Source organism: Cyrtonyx montezumae, unplaced genomic scaffold, assembly GCF_038088225.1.
Source record: "Cyrtonyx montezumae isolate F1298 unplaced genomic scaffold, pur_monq_1.0 scaffold_1, whole genome shotgun sequence".
NCBI lineage: Eukaryota > Metazoa > Chordata > Aves > Galliformes > Odontophoridae > Cyrtonyx > Cyrtonyx montezumae.
Genome location: NW_027071825.1, coordinates 13,196,029 through 13,218,043, shown reverse-complemented (window position 1 = coordinate 13,218,043; position 22,015 = coordinate 13,196,029). Strand labels below are relative to the sequence as shown.

General features: G+C 40.6%; 1 protein-coding gene across 2 annotated transcripts; it reads left to right on the top strand.

Annotated features, from left to right (window-relative positions):
- Positions 1–214: 214 nt before the first annotated feature.
- MCOLN2 (mucolipin TRP cation channel 2) lies at positions 215–18,712 on the top strand. 2 transcript variants are annotated; one of them, XM_065741001.1, is made up of 14 exons: positions 215–435; positions 2,289–2,448; positions 4,858–5,031; positions 8,465–8,609; positions 9,077–9,164; positions 9,342–9,438; positions 9,892–9,991; positions 11,121–11,236; positions 11,780–11,929; positions 13,492–13,593; positions 13,710–13,832; positions 16,145–16,351; positions 16,657–16,772; positions 17,897–18,712. In XM_065741001.1, exons 1-14 carry the CDS (start codon positions 386–388, stop codon positions 17,931–17,933), a joined length of 1,665 nt encoding a protein of 554 aa, XP_065597073.1. In that variant the 5' UTR covers positions 215–385; the 3' UTR covers positions 17,934–18,712. The 2 variants fall into 2 exon arrangements, with proteins under 2 accessions (XP_065597073.1, XP_065597081.1); XM_065741009.1 differs by lacking the exon at positions 215–435 and adding an exon at positions 622–712.
- Positions 18,713–22,015: the final 3,303 nt, after the last annotated feature.

The following is a 22,015-nucleotide window of genomic DNA, read 5'->3' as shown; positions in this document are numbered from 1 at the left end:
TTCTGTTGACACATTCAACTGCTTCTGGATCTTTGACAACACACACTGTAAGAATGTGCATGTACAAAAGCTGGTACGGGTGGTGGGCCTTTTTAATCTTGTTTCACTTCCATACATCACGTGCTGGTTGTCGAGCTAAGGGCTGTGCCACAGCTTCCATACCAAGGCTTTACAGGTGCTCGGCCACCGAGCCCATTACAGCCGCTCCCTGCAGACAGTCGCTGCTCGGGTCGTTTGGGCCCGGCCCATAACGTGCCCTCCTCCTCCAGTGCCCTTTAAGGGGCAGGCGCGGCCGCGGCTCGGTGGGATGGGGTTGTGCGGTTGAGGTTGGTCGTTCTGTTGCAGCTCTCACCCGTCTCGTTGAGGGCAGCGTGACCCACGTCGCATGGAGATCTCCCTCAAGTGCCTGCCCGGTGGGCGGGCCCCCAGCTGTGGGTGAGTGGGGTCAGCGCGGCCCTGGAGTCGGGGGGCGAGGGCGTGAGGCGATAGCGGGTCGTTTCGTCCCGAGAGCGCTGCTGTCCTTAGCTGTTATCCTGCTGAGGGCTTCCCCAGCCGATCCGAGGAGGGGGCTGGTGGTGATAGCAGCAGCGGTGGTGGTTCTCAGCAGTGCGCTGCGTGAAGCTGTGCAGAAGTGAAAGTCTGTTCGGTAAGCTGTTAGGGTAGCTGCGGGGGCTTGAGAGTCGGCTTTGGAAAATCCCACCCTGGTTTTATGGTATGTATGTAAATCTCTAAGGAAATAGCCCTTGCTGGAAGACTTGTCTTTTGAATTAAGGGCTGTCCCTTCAGATGTGCATTGACTGGAAGTTTAGGGGGGGATTTTTATGTGTTGGAGGAGTTTTGTCACACTCTCAGATCCAGCTTAAGCCTATGCCCTCTTTCCTTCCCACCTGCTTCTGTTGCCTGGGTTGAATCTTGCTCCTTTGCTGTACATGCACAGTGGTGCTGCTTCTGCTTGTTGAGGAGAATCTGAAACGGGCAGCTGTTGTGGGGTGTCAGGGCTGGGTTGCAATGCAAATGTGCCTTGTTCCCTAGAGAGTACTGGCAGCTGTAATTATGGTATGTTTTTCTGTCTGTTGGTTTCTTCCAAGTTTCTCTCTTACTAAACTGTTAGTTTTAGGGTTTTTTTTTTTTTAAGCCTAGGTAGGGCCATACTCATCAAGCTTTATTTTTAAAAACCTTCCTGTGTTTTCCCTGCCTCACAAATCAAAGGCAGCCCACCTCCTGTCATCTTTGCGAATGATTAATTTAAGGTGTAATAAAGATAACCTTTGAGATTGGAGCATTAAGATATGTTTTCACTTCCTCCTGTGGGGGAGCAGCCCTATGCTGCCTTGGCTGTATTTAACTCATTCTCTTGCTGGAAGACTGCTGGTCCACTGCAAACTGCTTGTGCTTCATGGCCTGCAGCTCAGGCAGTAATACTCAGACAGGTGAGAACAAAGAAGTAAAAACACATTTGAAAACTTGGAATTATACTTCTGGTTTTGAGCTGGATAGAAAGTAGTTACTTCATGGAAGTTCATAACGCAGGGAGTACTTTGGTGGATGGCTAATGGGGCTGGTCATTGGCATGAATGGCTGATTCTGATGCAATTGCTCTGCTTTAAATTCCCCCTCCCTCCCACCGTTAACTGTTTGTTTCTGACCTTTGTGTGAGGTGGTGAAGTTCTGACAATGGCAGCCCTGGAAAAGGGGTTTGGAAACATGAGAGAGGGGGGGAACCTTTCAATGTGGTGTTTGGTTGGGAGGGAGAAATTTCCTGTGGTTCTAGGCTTCTACAAGGGTCCTCCATGCTTGTTCCTCTGGTGTATTTGTGTAAATACAACATGCCTAAATAACTGAATAAATAAACATCTGTGACTTTAACCCTTCAAATGATACATTTGTAACACCATTGTGCTTCGCTTGACTTTTTCCAGCACCTCTTTCTGGTGGAGGAACATGGGTTGCTCAGAGAGGTGCTAACAGCAGCCTCTGGTTGTCCCAAAGCTTCAGCTTGAAGAGACAGATAATAGCAGTACCAAGTCTGCTCTTAAGTGTTCTATTTAGTGGCTGCTTCCTGGCAAACAGAGAAACAGCTGTTTAAATTTTGCTGCAATTGAATTATTTTAATGATGTGAGTGAAGGGAAATGCTTCTTAAGTTTTGCTATTTTAAAACAAAACACTGAAAACTCCATAGATCCTTAATGTCTTGTGAATATCTAAGGTGGAACTGTAACATGAAGAAATCAAATTATTTGCTGAAGCATTATGCTGATTTCTAATTAACATGTTGTTTGTGTGGCAGAAATATGATGGCTCAGTCAGATTTAGATCTAAAAGAGACGGCTCTAAAAGAGGATTTGAAGTTTTACTTCATGAACCCCTGTGACAAATACAGAGCAAGACACCAGATACCATGGAAGCTGGCCCTGCAGATTTTGAAGATAGTTATGGTGACCTCTCAGGTAATCTGTACCCTGATACTCTCAGAAAGCATAGTGATGGCATGCAGGAGAAGCAGGTCTGTAGTCCTGCACTCTGCCATCCATGGGTATTCCTCACTGCCTTGGGCTTGCTGCTTCGGTCCTGAAAGAAGGAAGTGCTGTGGGAGGTATGTGTTGAAGGGGGAGAATAATATAAACTAAATTACAAATGCCTCCTGAAAGTTTTGGGGCAATGTTTGATCTGTTAATTTGCTGTTTCTAAGGTAATGCTTTAAAACGAATGACTCACCCTTTCCACTAAATCCAGCATGACCTTACCAAGTGCTTGCTGCCACAGTACTGCTACATGTTCTGCTTCCTATTTTGTTCATATATAACTGTTTCTCTGGGCCATTTCAAAACGGATGGTTCTCAAAATGCAGTTAGTAACAAGAAGTGTAAGTGTTCAATGAGAAAATGCTACAATCTGCCTGGTGACTTCTAGGCTGCTGAATTCAGATGCCTCTTGCTTCTGTGATTCAAACAGCCCATGGCCAGCCTAAGTAAGGGCAAAGAAGAGCAGGTATTTGAACAACACTGCTATCATGGTGTGGTTGGTTATCTTGTAGTCCACTGAGAAATGCTGACTGGAGGGAGAGGGAAGCAAAACAGGACAAATATGTGAAAAGAAAAATCTATCAGTAGGTTTTTTTTCTGGACCTTTGAAGCATAGGACAGTGATGCCTGACACTTTGGAAGTATAAGTAAATATACAACTCCTTAAAACTGAGTTAGAAGTTTTCAGGCTGTTGTTTGGCTTACCAAATAGGACAAAGCCTTACCCTGCCTATGTGACCCTGCCTTCTGCTGTTAGTTTCTACTCTGCAGAGCCCTGCTGGAGAGATGGGTGAGGTCTCTGGCTGTTGGACTGGTGTCCCAGTGCAGCTCTGGCCACAGGTTGGAACAGGATGTGGTGGCTGGCCATTCTTGATATGACTAGCTGAAATATGAGATCTGTGCCAGTTGATATGGGACATCACAGCTTCACAGGACCCTCAGGATCAGTAGACCTGTCCTAGCCTACAGGCCTAGTCCTGGGGAATGCACTGAAGGTGCTGTCCCAGCTACTCGTGGCCCTCTCTGAGCAGAGCAGTGCTCTGTTACTTCTGTCCCAATGTGGAGAATGAGCTTTACTCAGAGCTGTGCTGAAAACCCCTGGGGAGCCCCCTGAGCAAACCCTGCTGTGAATGCTGTTTTCTGCATTACTGTTGCGAAATCCCTGATCCTTTTCCAGTCATCCAAAGTAGAGTGCTGCAGACTCATTTGTAACACTCAGATAATTTTACAGTCAACTGAAGATGTAGTTAGTTTAGAAGTAGTTAGTTAGTGTGAAGATTGTTTTTAATCAAAAGGATATGTACATCAGGACTGCTGGCATCCCATTTTCTTTCTCCTGGCCGTGGCTTTGCTGGGCAACTAGAAGGCCTTGCTCTGAACAGTGCTGCTGCACGTTATCCCTTTAGCCTGGTCCTAGTCTAAGTTCTTACTGCTTAAGACAAAAGATGAAGTATCCCAGTGAAGGGTTGTTTGATTTCCATTGTCTTAAGTGCAGACATCTCAGTGTTAGTGAAGCCTGCTTGCTTGCTTTGGGGGAATTCTGAGTTTGTAGTTCCCTTGCTTGAATCTTCTCTTACTACTTCTCTGCTTCTTGGAAACTTCATACAGTAATGTGCCAGTTTCACTTCTTCTAGCAAGAGATTTAAGCCTGGGATGAGAATTAGCTTTTTGGAGTCTGGGATATCCTCCAGATACTATGTTCATGAAGAAACTCTTGTTTGATTTCAGCTTCTAGACTGTTTATTTTCCATGGTGAATGGAAATGGGGCATCTATACAGTTAGTCAACGCAGATCCTGAGGAGTAACTGCTGTCTGCTGCTGCCTTTTATAGCTTACTTAAGTACTGCCAGACTCAGGGAGGTGATGCTTTTTGTTGCTCTGGGGTCCCATAAAGCTTTCCTCTAGCCATGTGCTGTGCTAAGGAGCTGCTGCAGCTTGTCCTGTAGCAAAGCAGGATGTTTCTGGGCTGGAATGCAGCTTTTCTGCCCTTTGCACCATACACAAAAATTGTAGCAGATTCCAGTTAGAGCTGCTGGTCATGGATGCATAAAACAGAGCAGTGACCTAGATCTCTGTTTAGCTGCTGCACTCTAAGTTTGTAATTAGTAGATCTTGATTTCTTTTTTCTTGCTCAGCATGTGGTAACCTTGACTTTATTAGCCTTGTGGCTTTAATTAGTATTGCAAATAGGTAGGTTCTCTGTTCCCATTGTAGCAAGATTACAGTAACACACACCTTTCTATTTCGTATTAATTATATATACTTTATAGTTGCTCCAAAAATGCTGCTGCTTGAACAGCATTCAAAACTTCAATTTGTCTTTCACTTGTCAGCTTGTCTTCTTTGGTTTGAGTAACCAGTTGGTGGTTTCATTCAAAGAGGAGAACACCATTGCTTTTAAACACCTATTCCTGAAAGGCTATTCTGGTGTTGATGAGGATGACTACAGCTGCAGCATATATACCCAACAGGATGCTTACGACAGCATTTTTTATGTTATTGATCAGGTAAGTGTATTTGTTTATAATGAAGAGTGTTAAAGCTGATTACAAAACTAGTAGAATTTTTTAAGTTTCCGTTTGAAATTCAAGTTTGATGTTTTGGTGAATCCCTCTTAGGTGGATGTTACAAAAGCTTGTGTGCAAATTTCTGCATTTTTGTCTCCTGGAGATGAGTCCAGTGCAAAGTTTTATTCATTCAGTGCTGAAATCCAGGAAGCTTGAAAATTTGTCATCTTCCATGAACTGCAACCTTTGTTTAAGTCCTACTTTGAACAGTGATGGGCCTGAGCATACCTATGCATGATATTCAAAAATTTTCTGCTTAAAGCCACACTGAATCACAGCTTTATAGTAAGTGCTAGAGGCCTCAAAGTGGGAAATAAAGTACTTTCAGGAATGAAGGGTGACTGGCCCTGGTTAAGGATAGTATTTTGAAGAACAACTACTTCACAACTCTGGGAGGAAGGTGAATAAATCTAGGGTGAAAATTCGGTGAATAAATCTAGGGTGAAAATTCAGTGAATATTTTTATATTTAATTTGCATTCATCCAAGAGTTTTGAGGTAAAAAAGGCTGCTTACATATAAACTGAGACCAGTCTTCTACATCTGGGATGGTCATAGGCCCAGGCCCGGTTCAGATGGTATGAACACTGAGTAGTTTTAAACAACCTCACCCTTCCCCTGACCTGGGCCCAGCTGCACATGGGAATGCTGTGTGTGAAGGCTGTGCCTCCTTATTAAATGCCCTCTTATAGGGGCTCACTGCCTCTTGGACATCTGTAGGCTACAGCTGAATCATCAGCAGATACAAGGTATTTCTGCCATGCTGGGCAAGGATAAAACTCCATCTCCTAATGTGTTAAAATGAGCGTTGAAGTAGTTTTCTCAATCTTCCCTTGAATTCTCAATGTTGCTTCTATTTCTACTATGCTGTTCTTAATTCCTTGCTTCCTTTCTCTCTCCTTCTTTTGTAGGCACTAAAGCCTAGAAGTCCAGATAGAAGACAATAGAGAAAGGATAGCTTTATATCCTCCAGGATTGTGTCAGTATGTGATACAGGCATCAGAAAAAGGTCTCTTCATGACTGTTGTGTAAACGTAGACTAGTTGTTTGAGGAGCTTAAAAACTGTGTGATCTGGGTTATTTAGTGGCCTGTGCAGTTCCCAAAGCCTATCATTATGTGTGAGTCTTTAAAAGTTGTTTTCAAGGGAACATTGAAAGGCAAGGGCAAGTAGGAGAATGTAGCAGCTGTATGTTATTATAATATTCCATAATGCCATGACTGGAGTTGTAAAAGTTTAGTGAATGTTAGGCTTATGCATATATTACTGGGATATTTTCACACTTGGTAGGCATAAGAAAAAAAACAGACATCTGTACTTGGGATAGTGCACAGCTTTCCATGCTCCTGCATTTGGCCCAGTTTGGATGCTTCTGCAATTAAGGAGCCAGTAGAGTGGCTGTGCATACCCAGCAGCACAGTGAGTTTGGAGGAACAGGGTGTTATGCTCATTGCTCTGTTCTGGCTGCTAAGAAATCTTTCAGTGGGAATTTTGCTTATATTGTTCTATAGTGCTTATTGAAAGTGGCGTGTCTGTGTGCAACTCAGAGCTGGGTGTTTCTCTGTCAGAAAGGCAGAGCCTGAGAGCGTGTGATTGGAATGGCAGCTGCTAGATACAGTGATTTGGAGATGCCATGAGAGGGACGTGAAGCAGTAGTTAGTGGCTGTTTCTGTTCACTGAGCCTACCTTAATCAATTTGGCTTCCTCAGTTTGAGTTATGGTCATATTCTGACTTTTACTCCTGTCTGTCCAAATGTACCGAGGATTGGAAGCAGCAATGCAAAGCAGAGCTCTGTATGAGGACAGTCTGGACATGTCATGTGCAGTTGTTAGTGACCACTGAGTAGTATTATGTGATGGGCCAATGGGGAAAAATGCCCAAGGGAAGGAGGAAAAAGTGCAGCAGCAAGTGATGTATATTTTTCCCCCTTAAACACCGATTTTATTAATATATATAATTTGTATAAAAACCAGCAGAACAAAATTCTTAAGGGAAGCCTTGTCTAACTTTGCGTGTTTATTTATCCTAAGCCTCCTGGGAAGATAAATGTGTCTTTCAGAACTAACCAGGGTTGTGTGCTGCCCTGAGCTCTTTTGCTAGGTGAGGTAATAATTAAAACTTAATCAATTACTAGATGCTTATGCCTCCTTCCTTAAAGGGCCCCAGGTCCTACTGGCTCCTCTTGCATGTTGTCAGCTGGTGCTGAGATGGACTGGCACATGGGCTTGTCCCTGAGCTGCTCTGGGCTCAGCTTCCAAAATTGTTTTTGTTGTTTTTCAGCATATCCACATGGAGAGTGCTTGGCTTAACACTGCTCTATCTGGTTGTGTTTTTAGTTCTTGTTTTTAAGCTCATGTGAAGAAACTAGAACAGTAATGTCTTCCAGGTGGCTTGAGCTGTATCTAGAATAAGGGAAAAAGAGAAGTACCTTCTTCACAGGCATGCTTTGTGTTGTTTTTGTGCTTGTGTAAAGTGGGCAGATGAAATAGTTTCTGGAGGTTGCCCAAGCTCTATGCATGCTCAGTGGTTGCAAGCTGTGCAGTGAAGGCTTCAGTCCTCTGTAGTCATGCAGGGTGTAGCTTTGATTTTGCTTTTGGAATGTCTTTTATGAACTAAAATGAAAACTGAATTGGGTTGTATGTGCTTCCAACCCCAGCCTCTTCACAGAGGCTGTTGTAATTTACTCTAGTCTTCTGCCCACTGTAAGATGGTTGCTTTAGGAGTGGGATTACTGAAGAAGAGGAGTGGAGCTCTGCAAATTGCTTACTGGTTAACTAGGCCTTAATGCTGGTCATGTGAGTCTTAAAATTTCTTATTGTTGTACTTCTAACTGTCTGTCACACCAACATCTGAGTTGAAGATAGAAAAATAATCTGATTTATACGGCACCAGATATCTTAAAATGTATTGAATTTTGAACTAATGATCTTTAAGTTCCAAGTGATGTGAAAACAAACACTTTCATGAGCTTAGTTCATAAAATATCCCTGGTGTCTGTGCTTAGTAGCAGGACTGCACTGAAGTCCCTATCAGACATATTGATTAAACTTGTCTCTTCACTGCTTACCAGAAAAGGGGTACTCTTCTTTCTTTCTTTCTTTCTTTATTTTTTTTATTTGCAGGCAGCCTAGTGGGTATGAGGTACCTTGCCACAGTATAACCAGGAATACCGAGTATTACTTGTTAGTGATCAAAAGTCTTAACTTTCCACAATCTATTCTTTCACATAAGTCTTTAAGTTGAGAATGGGTGGGTTTGTTTGTTTATTTCATCTGTGCAAAAGTTACACTGATACAAGTAACTGCAAGTTATTGTCTCTTGCAAAAGGGCAAGCATCTCTGTTAACTTCTGGTACTGTGTTCCTTTTAAACTAGTACAGACAATTAAAGAATATATCCTTGGGGACACTTGGTTACGAACATGATGGATCAGGCTTAAAAATTTGTAAACAACAGTACAGGAAAGGTGAGATGCTTCCTTCCAGTGACAAGCCAAACATAGACGTTTCTACAGATACAGGTATGATACTATTATACTAACAAGTGTCTTATTGTGAAGTATTTAAGTTCTAATGCTCTTCTAATAGCTCTTCTTGCATGAAAATGACAGGAAAACAAACGTGTTTTTTCCCTCCTTCCCTCTTGCTTTCTAGGAAGCTGTTCAGCTGTCATCATCAGTAGGCAGTGTTTTTTTTCTCTATTTCTGGGATTTTATTATTATTATTATTTTAATTTCCATCCCCTGTGAAGGACCCTAATACAGATTTCTGGACACAGGCAAGGATGTAACTTCAGTGGGTGGGTGTCTCTACTGCTTCACAGTGCAGGGTCCTCACCGGAGCTTCTCTCCAGCTGCTGTGTGATGCTCCTAACTGGGACTCTGTATGAGTATTTGTTCAATTAGGACTTGTGATTGAATCTGATTGTCTCAGTTTTATGCTATTTTCTAGGTGAAATTTTTAACATTGCAGCTTTTTTTACCCACAGACTGTATTATCTTAAAGCCCCAGGATTTGGCCAGTAAGAACACTGAAGTGAAGTTGAACTCTTCATTCTTCAACCTCGAATTTTACAGGTAAACTGGTTTGGAGGGGAAGAGAGGAGGGAAATGTTTTAAGGTTTAGGTTTTTTTTTTTTTTTTTTTTTCTGTTATGAATGTGATGGATTTGGATGTTTTGTTTGTTTGTGGTTTCTATGCTTTGTGCATATGTATATTTGTGTGTATATTTATACACTTCTTAAAAACATTCAGGCTCATACAGGTTAAAATCTCCTTCAAGCTGAAAGGTGTTGCCCTACAAACAATCCATGCCCGTGAGTTGCCTGACTGCTATGCATTTCAAAATACTGTGAGTATGGAGTATGACACCTCCAACACTGTATATACAATCAGAGTTTAGGGGCTCACAACCACCACCATTATGTCTAGACTGCAAGGGAAAAGTGGTGTCCTGGTCCTTACCTCTTCTTACCAAACGCTCTTCAAGGTGTTTCCATGGGCCAATATTATTGCCAGCCAGTAATTTCATAGCCTCATTAGCTTTCTAAGGTTAAATCTGATATTTGACTTCTTGAAATACTATTTTGTTTTGTTTTTGTTGTTTTTGGGTTTTTTTCATTTATGGTACTGCTTTTTTTTTCCTGTGCAGTGTCAAATTGTCTACACTGTTTATGGTGACAGCTTTCTTAAAACCAACTTGACTAACAAGTACTGGTGTATATTATGTCAAAGCATTTAGTAAGATTTGTTTTATAAATGAAATTTTGCTAGTCTACCTTCTGATAGAGTTTTGTGTTTCCAGATTACTTTCAACAATAGAGCTCACAGTGGAAAAATCAAAATCTATTTTAATAGTGATACCAATATTCAAGAATGCAAAGACTGGCACATACTTGGTTCTGGTAAGCGTGGTGCACACTTGTTTGTGATAGCAGCGTTGTGCATCCTTTTCCCATCATTTTCCTTGCTTTGAAAGAATCAGTCTAGTATGATTCTCTATACTGTTCATCTTGCCTACCCACTGCCCCTACAACAAAAAACCTTGCCTAATACAACTCATTACATCTTTGTAATTAGGTCTTGGAAAATAATTCCTTTCTATAAGGGTATTTAGATAAATCATCTCTGTATAGTGGTATGTGTCAGCAGCAGGCTTTGTCTGGAAGGAGGGTTTTAATTGTTTTGTTGCTCTGAGATTACTTGAATAATTCATTTTAATGTACCATTTTTAATGGTAAATTCCCAACTAAAGCCTTGTACAGTTTTCAAAAGTATTTCTCTTAGAGTAATTTAAGCATGCTATTTCTGAAAGTATTTACTACTGTTTTTCCCTCTGCTGTGGTTAAATTTAATGATGTCAATACCATCCTTGCTAATATACATTGTATTTTTATTGTTGAGGCTTTACCTGATGGCTGAGATTTGGGTTTTAAAGCCTTCTTCACAGGAATAGTCACTGTATTGTACTTTCTGGAGCTACTTCTCCTGTAAACTTGCTATAAAGTACTGTGGCAAAGTAATAGTATTCCTATGTCCTATGTAGGGTCTCAGTTAATGCAAATGTCAAAAAGATTGCTATTTTGCTTGGCCAAAGCCAATGTTTCTCTGATAATGCATGTTGAACTGATATTAGAGTGGTATCCTGTAGTATGTTCTGAATAACCACCAAGTGTTCTGGTGTGTATCCATGTACACTGGAAGAGCTGCTAAGAAATCACTGTGAGTACTTGGCACACAGATGGACAGATGACCTTAATGGAAAAGGAGGATGTCTGTATTAATATATATATAGTTTTATTATCCTTGTTTTAATTTTTTAAAAATTCCAAACGTGCTTTTCATTTTCATGACCCATATAATTCTCTGGTAAACTGTGCTCCAGACCTATTTGTTTAGGAAGGAATGTCTTTAAGCCTCATGGCTTCATGGGATAAGCATGTTTAAATGCAAAATAGGTGATGTTTTGTAACAATATATGCTCAAAGAGATGTGACAAAACAAAATGTGTTTTATTTCCTTGACGTTTTACAGTTCTCCAGAAAAACAGTCTGTATATTCTAGTTTTTGATGGATTTGTCATCTTAAATTGCTTGGCATCTCTTATCCTCTGCTCACGATCTGTTGTTCTTGCCTTGAAACTACGACAAGTAAGTATAATGCTCATAATCACAATGTCCATTTTTTTCTCTATCGTATTTGCTAGTTTTGTGAAATAATGCTTTGAACTATCAGCTAGCATGTCTATGGCAAAACTTTGCTTTTACTGTATCTCTGCCTCTAGAAATAATGTGTTAGTGTCTGTGATGAACAGTTAATGGCAGAAAGGGGTTTTATTTCAGATTGTGAAGTACTGTAATGTGAACTATTTCATTGCATTTATTCTTGACCAAAATAAGCATGTGAGAGCATGAGATAGTATGGCACAGGAGTTGAGACTGGCTCTGCAAGTGAGACTCTTGCTTGCCTTATAGCTGTATTTGAAGCTGTGGTTAATTATTCTGAACCAATTTTAATATTTTTTTCTCCCTTGTTCATTTCTGTTTCTATTGCTGATGATTTTTAGGCTATTTTTCCAGCAAATAGTGTGGGCAAAAGTGGGTATGTGAATACTGAATATGGCTACTGGGGCATTTGTCTGTATTTTTCTTCTGAGGAGACCTGTAACTGAACATCTAAATGCTTCTCAACAGAGATTTGTTAACTTCTTCTTGGAGAAATACAACCGTTGTGTCAGTTACACTGATCGCATGGAGTTCATAAATGGATGGTATGTCCTGGTAATCATCAGTGATGTGATGACAATCACTGGGTCAGTCCTAAAAATGGAGATAAAAGCCAAGGTGAGAGGTGCTTTAGGTAAAGTACTAGACTCACTAGAATCAAGTGTAACATATTTAAAATTGAGGACAACTGAAAGTGAGCTGCAGTAGTCACTTGTGATCTTGTTTACTTTTTGTTAGCTCTTACATCATTGATAGCTGTAATGGAACACAGACAGCTGTCTGGGACTTTGTGTTTATAATTTGAGACATTTGTATGTAGCATCAAATCCATGGACTTACTCTTTTTTTTTCTCTGAGCTCCTTTTTTATGGGTGATGGTGGGATTCTTGTATCCATCAAAAAGGATATGCGAGCATTAAAACCATTAGAATGCATGCTGTCTTGTGCTATTCTGACTAATAACTGCTTTTAGTTCCCTTTCCCCAAATTCTTTCAGTAAGACTATCTAAACTTTCTAAACATCTTATTTTCACAGTGCTAAATCCCCTAATCCCTGATTTAGAACTTGTGGGTAGGCAGTTCCTAACTAAAAGCCTTGCTTTCTATTTTCTCTGTATCATTGAATGACTTAGGTTGGAGGGGACCTTAAAGATCATTTAGTTGCCACCCACTAAATCAAGCTGCCCAGAGCCCCATCCAACCTGGTGTTGAATGCCTCCAGGGATGGGGCACCCAAAGAAAATTATAGAAGTAGTTGTGCATATTACCTAGGGAAGTCAGCTCCTTAGATAGAACAGGTCTGATTCCTGGGGCTAGATACATGGTCTGCCCAAACTACAGATACAGCCACTGTCAGCTGCTAGTCTTTGCCCTCCTGCTCTGAGCTTGATGATATTGATGTGTTTTATCCAGCTAGCAGCTCCTAGCTTTATTGCAAAAAGTGTGTGTCAACAATTCATGTGTTTACAGAACTCTGTATTCTGGGAAAAACAGCAGAGGTAGTGTGCTGTTGCTGCCTCGTGTACTAATGCTCAAAGGGCAAATGCTCAGAGTGGCTTTCAGAGGAAGCATGTATCAACGTCCAGCTTTTTGGTGAGGTGGGGGATGAGGGTGGGAAATCTTAAGCACAAAATACTCATCGAGTTCATTGTCACCAATTCTAGCCTTCTGCTAAAACCAACTAGAATTGGTTATAAACGTTGCTGGTAGTGAAAGTGATGTTCTAGTTTGAAACAGCTGGCAAGCTGTTCAAAGCTGTTAGCTGAAGTTCACATCTCACTTAAATGTTGGCTCATATATTTCTAAATAGGAAATTAAAACTTGTTCACCTAACAACAGTGCACATTAACCTTTTTTAAAAATGAAAATTTGAGATATTCAGTTCGTTTTAGAAATGAAGTATGGGCCAAAAACTGAAGTATGGGCCCTAGGCTTCGTTAGGCAAAACTTCAAGAATGTTGGTGTGGTCGTGCTTCTGTGTACAGGACTACTGTATTTGGGTGATCTTACTAAATAAAATGCAACTTGTTCTGGTCTGATTTTTTTTTTTTTGTGATGTGGCAATATCTTTTCAATATTGGACTGCCCTGCTTTATTTGTCTGACCTGCTGAAATTTGACTAGTCATCAAGTTGACATACCTGTTGTAACTTTACCACCTGCTCTCTTTGGATCCCTCAGAATCTCACAAGTTACGATATCTGCAGCATTTTACTTGGAACATCAACTTTATTTGTCTGGGTTGGAGTCATCAGATACCTGGGATATTTTCAAACTTACAATGTAAGGCTGAAATAAAATACTCAATGGTTAAAATGTGTATTCACATCCATTTCTCTAATTCAAGACTCTTTCACATGTAGCTTTTTTCTCCTTCTTTCTTCCACCCTAACTTGTAGGTGCTCATTTTAACTATGCAAGCATCATTGCCCAAAGTGCTAAGGTTTTGTTGTTGTGCTGGGATGATTTATCTTGGCTATACTTTCTGTGGTTGGATTGTATTGGGACCATATCATGAAAAGGTATGTCAGCAGTATTATTTCCTTTCTGGTCTAAATGTGTATATTTCTGTCTACTGCTTCTAGTTAGGAATTTAAGACCTGTTTCTTTCGTGTGTGTGTGTAGATGTGTATACATATATTTTTTTTAGAAGCTCCAACATGAAAAAACATTGTTGAGTTTCTCCTTCCATGTGCACGTCCTGTCACCCGCTTCTGACAAAGCGTCTGTACTATTTCTTTCACTGTATCTAAACTGTACTGACCTGTAATCTGCAAAGCAACGTTTGTGGTGGTGCCTGGGTGGGTTATCTATGTGGGATCTGGCTCAGGCTGGAGCTGGATTACTGTGTTCTCTTTCGCCCTCTTCTGGCAATTCCAGTGCAATTGGGATGAAATTCACTGTTATTTCTGGGAATCTCACAGACTTTTCTAAACTTTTCACAAGCAATGTAACTTCAGCCACTAAATTTTGACTCAAATGGAGGAATGACTTCTTTTCTGTGTTTGCTTTGCTTCCTGTGAGGGTATGTTTTGTTTGATATCAAGTTTAAACAAACAGTGCTTGCCTAGGGATTTATTCTTGTCAGAAACCTGAGTACAGTATCAAAGCTTATATATTTCAAAATGTATGCAAAAAACAACTGTAAATTTGGGATTTTTGTGGTCGATGCTCAGTGTAACTCTTTATGGGGCAAAAAAGAACACCAGATTGCTAGCATGATAAATTCTAATTATGTTAATGAGTAACAAATGTATGACATCTTATTTTTTTTTCTGATTACGCACACTGTGTAGTAACAATGATGCACGTTGCAGTGCTTGCTACAGCTTCCTGTACCCCAAGTTTGAATTCCTAAAACTTGATGTAATTTTCTCTTTTGAGAAATGTAGATGTTCAGTCTGCATGTATTTCAAGTTGCTAGCAATGCATTTCTGACATGCTATATGTTGTAGAATTCTTTGCCCCAACAGAGACTAACTTCTCTATGAGAAACACAGCACGAATGCTGTTCTTCCTACTTCCCTGCAGTCCTCTGCAACAAGAATGCTGGTTGCCTGAGCAAAAGGAAGCACAGTTAAAAATATACTTATCCATGGAAAGTTAACTCTTACGCAGGCCTTTGTCAAGGGAAGCAGCTGTAGTTCTGCAGGATTTTGGGTGGTGGTTATGAATGCTTCTACAGTGCTCCACTGGAAGGCAGTGTGGTGCTGTGCAGAGTCTGGTGGGGTGTGCTCGTGGAGCAACCTGTCCTTTGCAAGCTGTGTATGTACAGAGGAGAGACATTCTACACGTGTTCCTAGAGATCCCAAAAACCTTAGTTTAAAAATACAAGCGTGGTAGGGTTTTCTTTGCAGTAGCTCCTTCCCTTCAGTTACTGGATTTGAAGAAAGAGCAAAAAGCTTGCTTGCTGTGACAATCTGGAGGGCTTACAGTGGAGCTCTGCTTAGCAGGCTTCTTTCTGGCATCAGTACTCCAGTGGTTGCTCAAGAATTACCCATGCCATGCCCCTTCTCTTCCTAGATAGTAATGTGCTTCTGGGTCTTGTAATGTGTTTAAAAATAAAGAATTAAAAAGAATAAAAATGACCAATAGGTAAACCAGACCTGTTGTTCCTGTGCAATAGTATGTTTTCCTTACAAGCACGTGCATCTTGACATCTTTGTTTCAGTATAGCACTGCAACTGAAGTGACTGTAGCAATGTTACTTCATTGACAATGGCAATATTTTAACGCTGTGCAATAACTCGTCTTAGTTCACAAGGTACTGATAACAGACTCAGTTATTTGCAGAGGGGGAAGTATACTTCTCTGGTTGTTGCATACAGTTTAGCTTCTGAGCTTCAGGAACAAGAATCAGATATTTGAGAGAATGTTTGAAATGAAGCCATAATTTTATCCAGACAGTAATTCAGTAGCTGTGTCTTCTAGCTATAGCTCAGAGGTCTTTCCGAATGACTGATGGTGTTATTGCAAAATCTATATAATTTATTACAGAGAAAACTTATTGGCTGCTTTACCTGATGAGTATCAGGGTGTTTCTTGAGAATAAATCTTATATTTCTGGTATATGTCTTCTGTATATTTCTTGTTGTTAAAGTGCTCAGAATTGTGTAGCAATATAATCATGACTATTGCTGATGTGTATGTTTTATTCTGAATGTGCAGAAAAGAAACAAAGTATATCAGCATTGGAATGTTTTGGCTGGCTCTTTTTTTTGCTTAAAAAAAAAAAAAAAACCAAAAAACTTTTGTAACAATACTTTCCTTTTCCCTTTAATCTAGATGGGTGACTGTCAAATTCTAATATGACTTTGTTTTCACTATCTTCTAGTTCGAAGACTTGAACACAGTAGCTGAGTGTTTGTTTTCTTTGGTCAATGGTGATGACATGTTTGCAACGTTTGCTCAAATTCAGCAGAAAAGCATGTTGGTGTGGACTTTCAGTCGGTTATATCTGTATTCCTTCATTATTCTGTTTATATATATGATCCTCAGTCTCTTCATTGCACTCATCACTGATGCCTATGACACCATAAAGGTAAAACATCAGTATTTTATTGCATTTCTAACCATCTTTGTATTTATTCTTGTTCACCATTCAACACCGTAACATTCAGCACTATTTATGATGACTGTTATGTTGCTCTGTTTCTACTATATATATATGTGTGTGTGTGTATATATATGTGGTGTTTATGAAATTGCATGTTTTTTCCTTCTCACAGCAATACTGAACTAATGAACCAAATAGCTTCTGGCTTTCATATTCTAGAGGAGACTTTAGAACATTTAATGCCTGATAATTTCTCATGTGTTATAAGCAACATGTTTTATGTTTTCCAGAAATATCAACAGAATGGATTTCTAGCAACAGATCTACATGAATTTCTGAAAGACTGTGACAGTGTTTCTTACAGAAAAGAACAGACTTCTGCACCTTTTATCTGCTGCTGTAGAAGGTCAGTATGGTGTTTTTGATCTGTTATTCTCAGAAGTACACCAGTTAGCTTGTCACTACCAAGCTCTTTTACACAACTGTTGGAGCACTTGCAATTCTACCCATGGAGTACTTGGACTCTATTATTCCTCGTGTTCTACTTGGTATTAGATCTTTAGAATGCTAATGGCGCAAGGGAGCTGATCAAGTTTGAACACATTTGAAGTGTTCTGTTCATACATAAATTGCTGTGCAGAAACCAGTGGAAGTTGATCACAGGATGGCAGAGCATAATCTGGAGTGACCATGAAGTCAGGAGCAAATTAATTGTTTGCAGCTTAGAGTTTTGTGAGTCTTCTGTTTCTAAACAGCTTTTTTTACTAGGCTAGGGGAAGTAGCAGACAGCAAGAGGATGTGATTCAGCAAGGGACCTGTACTTGCTTCCAAAGCTCTGTTATGTTTGTGAGACAAACCAGTCCACTATAATACCAAACTATTGGAAACACTGAATTTAAGCCTTTGGAGATCTTAGTGATGGTCCTTCTTAAGGTGGTGTTGGTAAGATATGAAGGTCTCCTCTAAAACTCATCAGTTTTGGAAATCTGTTCTTTGATTCAGTTTTGAGGAAATTGAATATACCTCTGAGTGCCAGACTACTTCTGTGCAGAATGGCTATGGGCACAGTCCACCTGGCAGAGAAGCCAAGACTATAGAAGGAATAGTGCTGAATATAAAAGCTTTTTGAGTCCTATCTAGTGTAACAAATCCTTCTGCTCACATACTGAAGCTTTTGTGAAGTACAGCTTTATACTTTTCATGTACTCTGTCAGAATGGTAGCAAGATATGGCTTCAAATTTCACATCCAATTTGCTGTGCAAGATTATTATCTACTTGTGCATAATAAATGTGCTTTGCTGTAATATGCTATGGAGTGTGGTAAAGGTAGAAGTTTGATAGCTGGAATGCAAGTAGCTTTTACTATTGTAACGGTTTTGTTTGACTGCCAACACACTATGTGTGTTGAGAGCTGTATCCTAAAACTGGAAGAGTGCAAGTCAGGACAAGCAAAACTCATCTTGACTTTTTGCATGGGGTAAATGCTTCCTATTCCTTACTGAGTGAAAAACTGAATTTTTGTTTTGCAGACAACAAAGTGATGACAACTTAATACTTATCAACTGATGATTATGCATTGAAACTTACCACTAGTATGTGCAAAGAAAGCATAGTTATGTGGAGAAAAATAATTCTCCAAATTGCAATGAAATCTGTAATCTGGACCTGCGTTTTTGTAAACAGACAGATCTTACCTGACTGAGATGTTGGGGGAAGAAAAGCTGCTAATATGAGATCAGCTGGCTGACCAGGAGGAGAGCTCAAAAGCTTTGTTTGGAGGAGAGCTGTCAAGAATTGTTTGTGCCCTGAGTTACGTCATGTTCAAGATGACTCTTCCTTGAGAAGTATCTGTGGGAGCTCTGTTTGCTAATCACCTCTGGGAGGAAGTGAAGTGTTGTGGAACCAAAAGTTCTTCTTCGTAAGAAATATATGAACGACATTTAAAAGTAATTCCTTGGAAATAAATAAACAAAATCAAGTGAACAACAACAAAAAAATCCCACAGATAAAAAGTGGATTATTGGCAACTACAACTATTGGTAAGAAGGGAGGCAGCATTCACTTCACTTTAAACAATGCATCTAGCATTGAGGCTGTAATTAGCACCATTCATTATCTTGAAATCAACTTATGTAAAGCTCCAGAGCTGCACAGAAGTGCAAAATAATTGTTTTGTTGTTCTCCCTTTTGTAAATCTGTTTTAATATAGGTCATTTATTGAACACAGTATTTTCTTAAAAGTTTTTACTAAAAAGCAATTTGTTGTTTTTGTGTTTTTTGTTGTTGTGAGGTTTCTTTATTGTGCTGTTCTGCCCACAGTATTTGATGTATATTATGTCTAAATTAAAATTACTGCTTTCATTACAGGTTGGCTCTTTTTCATAGTTAAAAAATTCTATGGTAAGCATAACTTAAAGAATGATGAAAATAGCACTTCAATTTTCTTGTGAAAAATTAATGATGTTTTACTTTTGTGAGTAGGGTTGGTGGCAGCTTGGTTTAGGAAAAAAGAGAAATGTTGCTGGCAGAACTTGTACAAGATCCTGATCTTACTGACAGCTTCTTACAGAAGACTTATCCTCAAAAATACTGCCATGTTCACCCTTGCCCTCTGGCAGGAAGAAGAGATTAGAGAGGACTTGCTGGGAGCTTGTCATGTACTAAGATAACAGCGACTAAATAGAATTTGGTAAATTCATGCTATGTTATTGGCATGCTAAAACACAATGGCTGAAAAGTAAAAAGTTGCTAATGGTGTTGTCCAAAGCTTCTGCTCTTGTGGACAGCACTACTGGTCTACTTGCAGTAGGTAAGGCCCTACACATAAAAGTCAGACTTGCTGCCTTTGAGCAAAGGTATGAGAAGTTCAGTAACATTTCACTTGATAATTTCACTTGATACTGTCTGGCACCCTGGAAGGGCCACAGAGTCACAATTGCTGGCTTAGGAGGTCATTGCCTTATCCATTCAGTAGTGCTCCTATGAAGCCTATAATGGGCATATGATGGAAGAATCAAACCCACCTGCTGCCTTCTCAGCTGTAATCACCTCTGAGCTCTAAAAATGTGATCTTTGGTTGTACTGTACACTGGCCAGGACTTGATTAAAAATAGGCAAGAGAAGGTAATTTGTGCATCACTGTCTAAAGCAGGAAAGCATGTTGTAAAATTCTGAAAACAATTGAGGCTTTAGAATGCATAAGCTTTTTGGATGGTTTTCTGGGCTGGATAATGGCACTACTGTTTGTGTACTTTAGGGAGAAAGGTTAGAGGCCTGATGGAGAATGTTATTGTAGTTGGCTATGCAGGCTGTGATCCAGTGACACTGATATTTGTTTCCTATGTGTTTTGAGTTTGTGTGCCTGTGTTGGCATGTGTAAGGCCTTCCATCTGTAAACAGACTGGTTTGCTGTCATCTAAGAGCCAGCAGTTCTTGTACAGGTTCAGTTTCTACTGAGTACCAATACAGAAATTGTATGTCCAAGAGCAGAACTTGGCCTTTAGTGTTGGCCTTCAGATGGTCTTATCTTTGAAGTGAGTATCAGAAGGGAGAGGGAAATGCTTGCCCTGCAAGAGCTGGATCCTGAGGTCTAGGTGTGCCACTGGGGCTGGGTAAGAACTGAAGCAAAAAGCCCAGCAGCTGCCTTGGAAATAGGGCTGCTGTTACTCCTGCCCTGTGGAAAGAAAAGGCAGCTTCAGGCTGAACAGGAGCTTAATTCTCGCTGTGTGACAGCTTTTGTCTGGTATAGATCTCAATACACTTATTTGTTCTAGCATGTGGTTGAACACAAAGCCTGAGAGCAATTATATGGACAAGCAGCAGCGTGAGTTATTCCTCCTCACTTCTCATATCCAGAAAAATTTGTTACTTGTTTGTCATCTGATGGAAACCAGGAAAGATGCCCATTGTGTTGTAAAGGAGGTTGCATCTTTCTGTGTACCCTTCCTTGCACCAAGGAGTCACAACTGCTGTATGCCTGTTTCCGTGGTCGGGAATAACCAGCAAAAACCTCATGTAGGACTTCAGTGGATGGAAGCATTGGATATATGTGTTGAAGCATTAGATCTAGCCACACCTGTAAGCTGGTTAGCAATTGTTTCTGCTATCCTGCATGTTTCTACAAACAGAACAACAAAAAGCATGTTGAGATGTCTGTAAGGCCTTGTTTGAGATGGCTGTCACCTGTCTCTGAGACTGTAACTGTCCTGTTGTTGGCCAGCACTGGGTCTCTACTGGCTATGCCCAGTGCCTGTTGCCATATTTAGGCTTTTGGAGTGCTCAGATCCAGCAGCTGGAAGAGGCTGCTAAGAGGAAGTGATCTGTCTGAATCAGAACTAACTCTTGACTGGAGCTTCTCCTTACTGACCTGAGTGTGACTAGGTAAAGGCTTCTTTGTGAGAGAGTCCTTAAGGAGTCAGGGTACTTATTATCAACCACAGGAATGTAGAAAACACCATTCTTATTGCTTTTCAGGTTTAATTTCTATAATGCAATCACAAAGCATTCGTATCCTGTATTGTATTTTCTTTTTTCCTTTCCTTCGTAAAACATATGAGCTACTTGCTACCTACATTACTGCTTCAGCCAACTCATATTAGAGCAGGTCACTAATGTATTTTAAAAAATCAATTTGTCTTTACCATCTGGTTGGTTTGTTTTTGTTTTTCTCTCCCCCCCCCCCTCCCCCTTGCTTTTCTCTTGAAAGAAAGCTAAGAGTCAGTTATTGGAGTTCCTCATTGGCTCTCTGTTTTGTGAAGGTTGACCTTAACAGGAGATCTGGAACGTGTTGGCTCTTAATTCTGTGCATTAACACGGAGCTTGAATCCTGCTGATGACTGGTGGGTGTTGCCATGCGGCTGTTAAGGAGTGATGCACTGTAATGGAAGCAGGACCTGAGCATAGGTTTTTATGAAGTGCCCTGAGAGCAGGCTCTTAGCTCTGGCTGTTGCTTGAGATGAGCTTCTCCTTCCCAGGGAGCAAGTCTTAAAAGGAGAGAAGCAGATGGGAATGCAGTGAGCAGACAGACCTGGAAACAAAGGGCAGGAGGGAGCAGAAGACAGCTTCCTAATCCATCTGCAAGGTGAGCATCTAGTAAGGGGGTACAGGGTGGGGTAAGACTTCAGCCTCTTGTATTGGGTTCTTCCCCTTATGAACAAAACAGGAAAGACTGCTGTAGTAGAGGTGGTGTGGTACATTGTGTGCTGTGTTACTGTGCAGGGCTCCACCTGTTTCTAACACTATAGAGTTTATGCTGTACTTACTACCAGGATTTCTGAGAAACAACAGACTTCATTCCGTGATTTTCTTTTGTCAGCCCTCCAGCTCCAGCAGACACCTGTGTGGCCCTATGTACCTGGCCTGTGTGCCTGCATTTGGTAAATCCTGCAGGTGGGCAGCACTGGGCAGATCCAGTGCTCAGACTTACTCTGGAGCTTAGTTTGTCCTTTGTGCCAAAACTGAGAGCCAGTTCCTGCGTGCTGGGATGATGTGAGCCTTATGTTTTCCGTCACCGTGTTGGGTACAGGATTGTTCTATTCGTTTGTTCTTATACTCCGGCTGTAAACCCATCTACAACTAATGCTGGAGGGAAGCAGGCTCTACGGCTGTCGGCGCTGTCACCAGCTGCTCATGAAAGTCAGCGGCTTCGT

What these genes read in the sequence shown, in the direction of transcription:
- MCOLN2 (XM_065741001.1), top strand. Translation starts at nt 386, where the DNA reads ATGGAGATCTCCCTCAAGTGCCTGCCCGGTGGGCGGGCCCCCAGCTGT. An exon ending in GGGCGGGCCCCCAGCTGTGG is followed by an intron (nt 436 to 2,288) that starts GTGAGTGGGGTC and finishes TTTGTGTGGCAG; the next exon opens with AAATATGATGGCTCAGTCAG. An exon ending in GATATTTTCAAACTTACAAT is followed by an intron (nt 13,594 to 13,709) that starts GTAAGGCTGAAA and finishes CCTAACTTGTAG; the next exon opens with GTGCTCATTTTAACTATGCA.